Source organism: Chondrus crispus, genomic scaffold (assembly GCF_000350225.1).
Source record: "Chondrus crispus Stackhouse genomic scaffold, scaffold_59, whole genome shotgun sequence".
NCBI classification, from domain to species: domain Eukaryota; phylum Rhodophyta; class Florideophyceae; order Gigartinales; family Gigartinaceae; genus Chondrus; species Chondrus crispus.
In genome coordinates this window covers 72495-84492 of record NW_005178559.1, presented here as the reverse complement: position 1 = coordinate 84492, position 11998 = coordinate 72495, and the positions used below count along the sequence as shown (strand labels likewise).

The following is an 11998-nucleotide window of genomic DNA, read 5'->3' as shown; positions in this document are numbered from 1 at the left end:
CCTCGATGGTGAAGGAATGGATTCAGATTTGGATTGACTCAGAGGTGGAGTGTTGCTTCAGATTGGTGTGAGGGGCGCCGCAGGAACTTGCGGTCATTTCGTGCTGTGAATCAACTCGACGACGGCGAAAAGGATCAAAACCCCCGCTCAGTACAGTATCAGCAAAAAAGTGGCGAGCTCTGTGGACACCTGTCCACGGAACCTTTATACTGCAGGAAGATTATCTGTGCTCAACAGATAAATCATCCTCAATCCTGAGGAACAAAAATAGATTTTTTCCCCCTGGATTATCTGCATATATCCTATCCGGATAATTTTTGCCGTTCCTTTGACTCCTCTGTCTGGAGCCCAATTGAAAGCTGGGCTCTCCTGCAGAGTCAGTTGTTGCGGCTATCCGTGCGTATGGCAGCTATCTGTGTCATCTGTCTCACGCGCGCGTAAGACAGTGGCTCGGGGTGTCACAACTGGTGTGGTTGGGGAAATGGGGGAGGCGGTTTGTTTTATGTGTTATGAGGGGGAGCGTGGTGTTCCGTGGTCACGTCCAGTAGGCAGAGGGGGCAGTTAGACGGCAATACGTTGAATTCCTTGTTCTCTCCGGAGAACATTGACGCATTCCGAAACGACACAATAAACTGTGTGTTTCTTCAATAGAACTGTATTGTATGAGTAACAAGTATTAGATTTAAAATTTTGCAAGCTAAAAAGCTCTTTTGAAACCACCATCCTAACTGTGTGTTGGATGCGCAATTCTGAGAAGACCGTTCGTGATCGAAGACGATCAAATCTTCTCCGAAAAAACTCCCTCTCGCCCATCAAACTCCCTCCGACCCACGAAAGATAATAAAATATAAATCTGCCTGAAGCCCCACTGCCCACCAGACAACCACATTTCCAGTCAAACGGCTCTCCTCTTCGGAAAGAACCCAACTCCCACCACACTATTCTGCGCTGATATCGATCATCGGGCATAAAAAGCTGCTCCTTCCCAATCCTACGTCCCTCCTCAGCACTTCCCCGCCATCCTATCCCGCATTCCCCCGCACCCCTCCTCACCACTTTACCCTCTCTCTCTTCTACGTCTCCCCAACGCCCCTCCTCTACACCTCACCCTCTGCCTCTCTTCCACATCTCCCCATTGACACCCTTCTACACCTCGCCGTTCCACACTTCACCCGCTGTCTCACTTCCACGTCTGCCCAACGCCCCTCCTCCACATCTCACCCTCTGCTTCTCTTACACATCTCCCCACCGACACCCGTCCATACATCACCCTCTGTCTCTCCTCCACATTTCCCCACCGCGCCTCGTCCACACTCCCCAACGCCCGCTAAACCCCTGTTATTACCCGACACCACACTTGTCCATTGAGCTAGACGTCGCGCTCAACAAAAGCTCAGTCACCATGCCCTCACGCTCTGCCCCCACACCCGCCGCAGCGCTCCAATTGTTGGAGGAGCAAGCTGCCTTGCGTCAGGATGAGCTTGAGCGCTACGACGACGCACCTCAACTGTCTGATGACGATCAAACTGATGAAAGTGAGTCCCCGAAAATGGATGAGTTTATCAAGGAAGATGGAGATCGGGCATTGATGAGTATGACAAACTTTACAGTGAGTGAATTTAACGGGGTATGAAATCAAGTGCAAGAACACGTCTCGTAACGCTACAATACGGGAAGGGGCAGCAAGAGCCCCATCAAGGCGAAGGATTTATTTTTTATGTCGGTATGTGTACTTAAACATGGCTCAAAATGGGATCTCATGGCATATCTCTTCGAGATGAAACCCGCAACATTTGAAAAAAGGGTGACGAGTATGATAGCGATTACCTCCGATTTTGTGTATACACGCTTTGTGGAATCGTACGTAGGAAAGTTTTATATGCAACGACTTCTGGCGGACTAAACTACATTTAAAACTTTTAAAATGTGTCGATATGCCACTAAGGTAACTTTGCAGCAAAGTTACAAGCCAGGAGGTTCCCTCGAGGAAGTGAAGAAATTTTTTCACGGAAGCACAAGCTCTACGGATTTAAAGTAGAAGCCTCTGTGCTCCCCAGCGGCCTGGAAATCTCAGTAAGCAACGAGTATCCCGGATCGGTCTCCGATATCGAAATTATGAGGGAAATGCTTCATTTTCATGACGATGCTTTAGAGAAGTCGGGAGAGGAGTTGGAAATTACGGACATTGGGCGCGGATCTGAATGGTATCCTAATCGATCGGGAGTCCTTTTGGACAAGAGATATGTAGGCATGGAATCAGAGGTACGTGCAATTATCCCTAAGAAGAAACCTCGTGGGGTCTCTCCGGGTCTGAAAACGGGAAAATGCAGCAGTGGCAGCAGACAGAATAATCGTTGAGAATTTTTCGGTCGGCAGGGTACCCTTTGGGCTGTCGTTGCCAACAAGTATAGGCGGGCAGAAGGGGGATCTGAGAGTATCTTTAGAATGACCGTTGCTGTAACTAACATTCATGTCAAATGGAATCCCCTCAGAGACGCTGATGGTAAGACGCACGAGCGCTACTTGAAACGCCTGCATGACATAGCGGATGTTTACATATCGAAGCGAGAACGTGCACAGGTGGCATACAGAAAGCGCCAGAAGCGGGCTGTGGAACGAAACGTAGGCGGTGGGGAGGCAGTGGACTCTGGAGAGCTTTTTGGTGCTGATTCAGCGGACGGTTTTTGAGCGCTTGATGGGCTCGTTTTTAGATTCGTACTGCTGCCAGTAAACTCATACAATTGTTGATTGCTTGCATATCCCGCATTGGTACACTTTTTGCTCAGTTGCCGGTTTTCCAACCAAAAGACTGAGTCTCTGACGTACATACTTCTAAACATACTGAAAGATTGAGAGTCTACCACAAACATTGTATCTGATCCACATATCTAGAGGTTTCCCCCCTTTTTCCCCGCAGCGCCCGTCACCCCCTCTCTTTTATTTCTACGTAATTCCTTCCAGAAGCGTCCACGCGTCCGGCCCGGATTCCGCCAGACCGTCCGCGTGCGCTTCTCTAAAATTCAAATAAAATCTCGGACTGCAGGGGGCTGCGGTAAATACGCGATTTAGGGCATTTTTGACGGGCAATGGTACTGTACTGCGTCACATGGATAAGGAAATGGTATCGGAGGTAGACTTGTGCAACATTTCACTGTACTATACTGAATTACTGCTGGGTCGAAGATTGCATATGTGGATGTTATACTTTGCGCGTTGCTCCCTGTTAGCTAGTTTGTGAAGCAATATTAATTTTTCTGGCATGAAGGGTAAATGTGACCTCAAACTGTTTCTTTAAACCAAGCATTGCTGACAGAAAGATTGAATCCGTGCTACACTTGCCGCACAAGTTGCCATCCAAACTCACCAACCTTTCCTTCTGCGCAATTTGATCTTTTTGCATCCAGAGAGGTAGTCGACTCTCAAAATAAAGAGTGTATGTGTAAACATTGTGCAGGGTTTCAAAAGGCAGGCATTGTAATACACGCCCCAAGGAGAGATCTTCGCTCTCAACACTTCGATGCTACATAAAATAAAACGATAAAGTCACCCATAGAATCAGTGCACTTTACAAAGCGAAGAGAGGCTCGCCGTTATCGATCATGAGTTCTGTCAGATTTGCTACTGCATGAAAGCAGAAGGAGTGCAGAGCAATATTGTGCCGAAAGCGGTTTCCTAAACAGTAGAACTGCTTAATTCGTCGGTTGACTGTTTCGTGCCTTGCCCGGACTACAGAGTGGAAATGCACATCTTCTACGTCTGTTGGTCTTTTGCGTCGGTTATCCGAATAACCGCCATCAGCCACGACATACTCATCTGGCAGTAGTAGCTGCTTCAGACGACTCCTAAAGATACGTATATCAGGAAATTGTCCGCATGGGAATGGCCCATGAGTCCACACGATATGACCAGTGGAAATACAGACACCCACCTCGTACCTCAACCCTGGTCCATGAAATTTGTGCGAATACCATCTAGGGCTAAATTTCATCGACTCGTATATTCGAAAGTCTGTGCCATCAACAGATATATTGCAGTTATCGAACGAATGGCCTCTTAAACGCTTGTCCCACTTAATCTACACAGTAAAAATTCATAGTCAGCAAACTGTCAGAGACACTGGAGTCAAGGCTTGTCAAACATTTTACGTACACATCTTAGATTGGAAAGACATTTTATAAGTTGCCAAGACCACTTTCGAAACGTCATTTCACTAGCACCAGACAGGATACTGTTCACGTGCTCGGTTGCATAGGTCTTCAAAAATAGCAACGCCCACAGGAGATGTAAAGGCTGAGCGCCCCGCGACAAACTGGAGCGAATATCATTCCATGCTACAGCACAGACGGTTGGCGTCACCCCAAAAAGAGAGCGAAATTTTCGAAGATCGCCAGCGCTGCTCAGACCAGGAGTTATCGGCAATAGTGGTTTCGCACAAAAGTAAAGTAGCGCCGGTGACGCCCTCATGCCTGTTTGAGGTTCTGAACTATTGTGTACATCACGATAAGTTAAGATAGTCTTCTTTTATATATGGAAGATCGTCACTTACATCATTCCAGATGAGGTTTATAGAATGAATTTGTGCTCTGAAACATTGCTGAGAGGAAAGTTCTTTATTATTATTATTCCGAAATTCTTTCATAAAATTTACATTGAATTACCATGTACTTGACGTGGTACTCTATGTTGAATTGAATCCATGGTACCTCTAGTTCGCCCTCAGAGATACAAAAAATGACGAGCAACTTTTGCCGAGCAGTTCAAAGCAAAAACATATTTATAATTTGCCTCAAAGTCACGAAAAGATGGGAGGCATTGACAAAGTTAAACCGTGGCCAACTGCGTGTCTCCACAATAACGTGGCACTACCGAAATGGATATTTTTAGCTCTTACTTGTAGCTATAATTACTAAGTTTCCGCAAGCACATAGGTGTATTTTCTCTCACTTGATAATAAAAATCCGGTGACGCATAATTTACATTTTATGCCGCAACTCGTACTCGCGCTTACAATTTGCACCACACGGTCTGATGTGGTCAGTGACCTGCTGCTCTGACAATGTTGAGGCCGCAAAACGTTCGCGAACATTTGCAAATGTTCGCTATTCAAGACATACGCAAATGTTCGTTTGTAGCAAGGTCTTTTTGAAGCAAAGCTTCTTCGAAAAGCCATGATCTCAGTATATCAAGGGCAAATCATGGTGAGATACTGAAATAATTATAAGTCCTTAAAACATCGGTAACATATAGGCTCGAATTGCGAATCAATGGCTCTGTCAACTTTGCAAACTTTCGCCGCCTGCCAAATGTTCGAGTACTTTACAAAGCGAATCGTCTACATACATGTCCTTTTATTTAAACTTTTTCGGCATTTTTGTGAAGCACTCGAAAGACATACCCCGATTATGGCTGGCTAGAGAGGATGGCAATAAAAAAAGCGACGGCAGGTCAATGTGAAACTTTGTCCATCCTCGAACGCTCGCGAACATTTGCCTGTGATTGTCATGTCTCTTCATTACGGGTGAAGAAGAAAGCGAAAGTTTTGGTGAAAGGGGCAAACGGCGCTGCAATTCATTTGTACAGAAAGATCCAACAGTACACAACTCGAATTGAGCTACTTTTAAATATGTGAGTGTCCACTGACACTACTCTTTACTAGAACTGACTCAAGCGCAGTGTCACAACAAGTATTCACCGATGTATATATCTTTCAATCAGATGGAGTGGTTTACCATTCCTGCAAATCTTTGAACTGGTCCAGTCTCATACGGCCTCCTGTAAAACACATGTCGGTCTCTAGCAGCATTACTCTCAATTTACGTGTCGTCCGCATCAATCGCGGGCCTCCATAATTTCTACGTGAAGTTTTAGTCTAAAACGTAGCTCATATTTTGTATCGGGTTTCAACATCGTTGTGATGCGGGAGCCCGCACGTTGCCTCAGTTTGTAGACAACTACGTTCGATTCATTAAATGTGACGAAAGGCTTCTGGCGAAGGCACGTTTCTGTGCCTCACTTCTTGTAAGCTTCTTGATCACAAGATATTTCAATTCTGCCTGTTGACACGAACACACCTGTTAGAATATTATTAGCGGCAGCCCTGTCAAACACCAAAAAGGCACTTGTCCTGGCACCGCGCTACACGTTTTGTATAGAACACTAATATGTTTTGTCCGAGCAGCAGAGCTTTCCTCAGAAAGTACGTTTTGACGATCACTGCTGTAACGCACTGTACAAAACTTCTTTTATAATTACGGGAACGGACACAACACATGTCATCAATAGAACTCACGTATAATACGGCTAAAAGCAGAAACAGCTGAGACAGTAGTGATGCTTTTGGTGGAGAATCAAGCCATTTAAAAATAATAATGCCTCACAGACCTTCTAAGCAGTCTTTGATCGACTCACTTAGATGGTGTCTTTTCCCGCCGATTATTCAAACCACGATATCATATTTAACTTCGGTCGACCTGGTGCAGTCCGTTGTATGATTTTGCAAACCACCCCACCTCCAACATCACAAATGGCTCAAAAGCTGACTCGCAACTCCAAAGCCGTGCAACTTCTTATCGCCAAATTCAGAAGTGGCGAGCTCAGTGGGCGTGAAAACCCAAAAGATGTGTATGAATCAAATCCTCTTTTCAAGATTCACAAATTGGCCACTTTTAGAACGAGATACAACGTCCTTCGGAAAGAATTTGCTAGTGAAGAAGGTATGAGTCATTATGGTTTTAAGTTTCACGCAGTTCCTCAACTAACGTTTTTACAGTGAAGACAGACCATACTGAAGAAACATATGGGAATGGTCTTAATACCAGGTGTTCCGAGGAAGAGAAGAAGCTGACACCAAAGAAGCGCCGATTGATTAAGAGGGACGTAGAACTGTCGTCCGAGGATGGAAATAGTGAGGATGACATTTGTCGGGTTGAATCTGAACTTTTCCAGCATGGGCGAACATTCAAACCCCTTTATCTGTTGTCAGAATGGACTGAGCCCGGAACTATGACAAAGCGAATCTCAGCCGCAACCGTGCTTCCAAGCGGCATCGACAGTGGTGGCTTTTCTTTACGTGTTGCGGATGAAGGTGAGAGCATCGAACTAAAAGTGTTATGGCCCCGCACGCTCGTCGACATGGCAGTGCTACATCGAAAGTGGTTGAACTCGGAGTCAGGAAAATTTAAAACTTATCATCCCAAGATAGTTGGCTTTAAGAACGCTTTGAAGCAGCTGCGTGGATCTTCTACTGACAGTGTTGAGTCTGTTGCTCGCATTCCGCTGCCCTTTTCTGTGCAGCCTGACATCGATCGAAAGCACAATTTGGCATGGAGAGAATGGAGCACACGTATGCTTTACTTGGACCTCAAAGCCGTGGTCGATAACTACGCTATTACTCGTGATTCAGACGAATCCGAGGTCGTATAGTATTATAAACGGCGTCGCATAATCGCATTGCGACAGCTTCGGAGTCAAATAAATAATTGCCCTGCCGATGAAGGTAATTTTTCCCAGACATTCGTGGAATTACGCAAAAACGGAATTCTGTCTAAACTTCCGACAGCAAGGATAGCCCAGTCTACTGTATGCTTGATTTGCGGACAGAATTCTATTTCAGAAAATTAGAAAAACGTAAATTACGCAATCCCCTCGGCGTCGTTCATTGTGAGTACGAGTTCCCATAGCTTAGAGAATCTCGTTCTCCTTTGGAAACTCACACTATGGGATCTGGTAGGCAAAGGGATTTTACCAAAGCAAAGACTAAGGAGACTATGAAAACATGGCAAGTTGCCTTGGTATCCATGAGCGTAAGGCGCATGTCAGGACATACATCAGCTTTCACCAATCTTCTAACGATATCATATACTGCACTCAAATACCAAGACGCAAGAGAAGAATTGTCCAAACACCTTTGTAGGAGTAACCGCATCAGCTCTGCAGACTTTATGTTCAACTTCAACTCCTATAGTCAGGCGTCATGTCTCTTCCTGTTCAGATTTGGAAGGTCTGATATCTTGAATCTTGTTCCTTTTATTGGATGGCCAACGCACAAAACGAAAACGACCCGCAATCGCTATAGGACAAATCCAATTTTGTCGACATGCATTATGCTGCGGCGCCTTGCAACGCCGCTTCGATGGAAAGAGCTGGAAGTAGAGTTTGGAAAGCATTCTTCCCAGCTTTGTGAAATATTTTGGGAAAAAATAGAATGCTTTGCAGAGGAGCGGATGCATTTACTCACGGGGCCATTTCTGCAATCATTTATGGAACGCCGACGTACTTTGTATTCCAAATGCATATTCGAAAAGTCCAATGCACTAAGGAATTGCGTCGGTTTTATTGACGGTACAGTGATTGGTGTTTCCAGACCGGGGGGATTTAGCAAGCAACTAGTGATGTACAATGGACACAAAAGGAAGCACGCAATCAAGTTTCAAGCGGTCACAGCTCCAGATGGATTGATTCTGCATGTCTGCGGTCCTGTAGAGGGCCGTCGACAGGATTAGACTTTGTACACAAGAAGCAATTTAGAGAAAGAGCTACCAGATTGTATGAGCTCAGAACATCAAAATTTCTGTATCTACGGAGATAGCGGGTACGCCAAGAGGTGGTTTTTGGAGGTTCCTTATCAAGGAAGCAATCTCTCAGCATCTCAAAGAGCCTTCAGTAAGGCCATGTCAAGCGTTCGGATTACTGTCGAGTGGGCGTTCAAAGAAGTGAAACTTTACTTTACAGCCATGGACTTCAAAAGAAAATTAAGGATTGGACAGTCACCAGTGGGCCTGCTCTACCTGTGTGCAATGCTACTTTACAACATTAGAAACTGTGCAAGTCTAATGCAGATTACTCAATTCTTTCGCTGTTCTCCTCCTTCTGTAGAGCAGTACATCCACCATAAAGAATAAACCGCCATCCTATGAAACGACAGACTCCTGCTCGCGCGCGCCCTGCCAAAGCAGAAAAATTTGTGCTAACACAACAAAGACGCAACTTTTATTTAGTAACACCGACTTCAAAGCAATAAAACATGACTATCGTTACTTGCTCGTAAAAGCCGCCATCATGAGCTTGAACTTGTCCAGCTCGAGCTGTTGCGCTTCTGAACGCTCAATGCGACGTTCTTCACGATCCCGAGTGCGCTCCTCACGATCGCAGGCCATCCTCTCTCGCTCAAATGCCAGCCGATCGCGCTCCAAGTCCACTCGAGCGAGATCGGCATCGCGTAGATGGGCTCCGAACTGTGCCATCTCGCCCATTGCAATACTCGATTTGGAGGTTTTGGACTTCTTAAGGGGCCGCAGAGAAATAGAGTCTTCATCTTCAGTACTGTCCCTGTTTCCAGCACGCTGCATGGCCGAATTCATGAGATCATTTCCAATCCGTTCTTTTTCTGCATCACGCTCCTTTCGAGCGTTTTTACAGCGTTTCGTTGCTCTAAAAGATCATCCCGAGCATTGCGCATGCTCATCAGTAGTTCTTCTGGCTCTCCAACTTCCCCTCCTATCCCTGACATTTTTGGTTCTTGCTATCGTCGCGATCGAAGGAATTCTGTAGACGTTGATAGCGGTCCCGGACGCTTTTCCAAGTGACTTGCTGCGTTACTGCCTCATTGCCGTTTATTGTGTCAGAAGCGATCTCAAATCTCTTGCGGGACTCCCCGAACGCGGCGAGATGTGCACGTGATGCTGCAACTTCTCGGACGATTACAAGATCTTCTTCGCTTGTAAAGCGGGAATGGCGCTTTCTTCTGCAAGCGGCGGCGGCGAGTTCTTCGTCAGAGAGAGTCAAAACGTTGGCCATATTGGTTTCAGTGAGTGTGGGCAGGATCGTTGAAAAGGAATAGTTATAGTGGATGGAGGGAAGGTAGAGAGGGAGAGAGGGAGAGAGGGGGAGTGAGAGAGAGGGAGAGTGGGATAAGAGCGCCGTTCCAGGTCTGAAGATCGCGGGAAAACGTCCGCCGTATGGTTTCATCTCCTGGACATCTGTCCTGAAATGTTCCATTTGGCGCGATTGAAGTGGTGACTAATGGGTCATTTTTCTGCTTTATTTCTCACGTCTCAGCCAGAATTCTGCTCACCGCCCCACGTGTAACTCGTGTCATGAATTCCTCACAATTTCCAAGCAGAATTTTGCTTGCGTAATCTCTCTATTTTTGAGTAGAGATATCGTACTTACCGCAACCCCCAGTATAAAATCTCCCTCTACAATAAAATGCAATTTTTCCCTAAAAATATCTCACAACTTGTGTGAGGATTCTGGTACCGTGCAGCAACCGCGGCTTTCCGGGCCGCGGTTTGGGTCGCGAGTACAGTAGAGCCGCACGTGCGTCTTCTCTCTGCCTGAGTGTTTTCTAACGGATTTTCCGGACCTTTCTCTCGCCAGGAACAGGGCGCAGATCGCAATAGTACAGGAAAGTTGCCATGCGCAGCGCAAGCTGACAGTGCAGTAAGGGCACAGTGTGTAGCCATCATGGTTCCAAAACTTGCAACCGCACCATGATGGGTTATAGAATAGCTTACAAGCGCCAATAGAGAACAAGACTCCTCTTTCCGGTACGGCAGTTGAGTTTTATTGTAAGGCAGAGGGAGACCTCCCCACACTTGTTTGCAGACGGACTTTCTCGTTCCCAACAGCAGCGTACATATACATATATATACATATATACAAATAAAAAAGGGAAAAATCCAGTACTTCTTTGAAGTGCCTGTCGCCTCGAAGTTGTACGTGCCAGGGTCATCCTTCAACCCCTGAATATGTGCAGCGCGATTCGTTTTTCACAAGGCTCACACGCATGAGGATTTGGCGAAACGAGTAGGCAGCCAGCGTGAGGAAATAACGAACAGGTTAAGAAAGGCATCAAGTAGTGGCGAATCTCAGTGGGCGATCAACACGATAGAGTGTAGTCCGGTTCACCCCGGGAGCCTTGAGGAGGAGGCGGCGGCACCATTTCGCTGTGATCGTGACATGTTACAGGTGTCGGGGGGAAATAGTCTTCATTGTGATATTTTCCAAAACGAAAAAAAAAAAAAACTCAAGTCGCCGGCGCAAGGGTACTGTACTGGACCATGGTTGCAGTGTGGGCAATCTGGGGTAGTATTTGTGTATCATGGTATGCTTTATTCAAGAGATCTCTTTATTCAATGACTATTGTTGCGAATCATGTAGTACTGGGTAATCGTACTCGTACCCTTGGTACTGTGTACCAGGGACGCGTTAGGGTAAACAGCAAATGCCCCTGCGGTGGTGAATGGGAGCGGTGCCAGCGAGGAGGGGGAAAGGGGAGGGGGGCGGCGGGAAGAAGTGGACGGGCACAGGGCGCCATGTCGCGCTGTCTGGAACATGCACACATGTGCAACATGTAGGGCAGATGGAACCTAGACGAAGCGTTCCAACTCTTCGTTAGGAACGGGCCGTTCCTAACGGGACTATCGCGACCTCGGATATCGATGGCCACCACCTGCCATAGAAGGTGAGGTACAGATGGGGTTTTCGGTGTTGCCAATTCCCCATCGAGAGGCGTTATTGGATATTGGGTGGCCAAGCAGTGACTACATTGCAATATCGGCGTTTTTGGTGGCCGAGGAAGAAAGAAATATCATTTTTGGTTGGAGCGTGGCAGAATAGTCGTAACCCCATTGGTCGCCTCACAATTAACGATTCTCAAGATATTTGTGGCATTTCACCTACTGTACTCGCCTATGCCTCGTTTTGCCTTTCGCAACTTCTACAACTAGGAAATAACTGAAAATCAAATCGCTTCCGACTGAGAATCACTCTACTCCTCTCTGTTTCCGCTTTCCCTACACATGCAACTGCCGCTGCGTTTCAGCCCCTTGCTAAGATATTTCTCTCCAACCCTCCTCACTCCACACTTCTCCCCCATCCGTTTCACCCCTACTCGTAACAACCTATTCTCCTCGCACCTTTTACGGACTCAACTCTATCTGCGCACCACCCCATTCCTGCCACCCCACCCATCAATTTTCAAACCCTCGCTTCTCGC

At 46.5% G+C, this 11998-nt stretch overlaps 1 protein-coding gene across 1 annotated transcript in view; it reads left to right on the top strand.

Annotated features, from left to right (window-relative positions):
- Positions 1–11801: 11801 nt before the first annotated feature.
- Positions 11802–11998, top strand: part of CHC_T00007014001 (hypothetical protein) — a 2173-nt gene continuing 1976 nt past the window's right edge. The window contains exon 1 of the mRNA XM_005710388.1: positions 11802–11998. This exon is cut by the window's right edge and continues 799 nt beyond it. Coding sequence (XP_005710445.1) covers positions 11802–11998 — 197 coding nt within the window.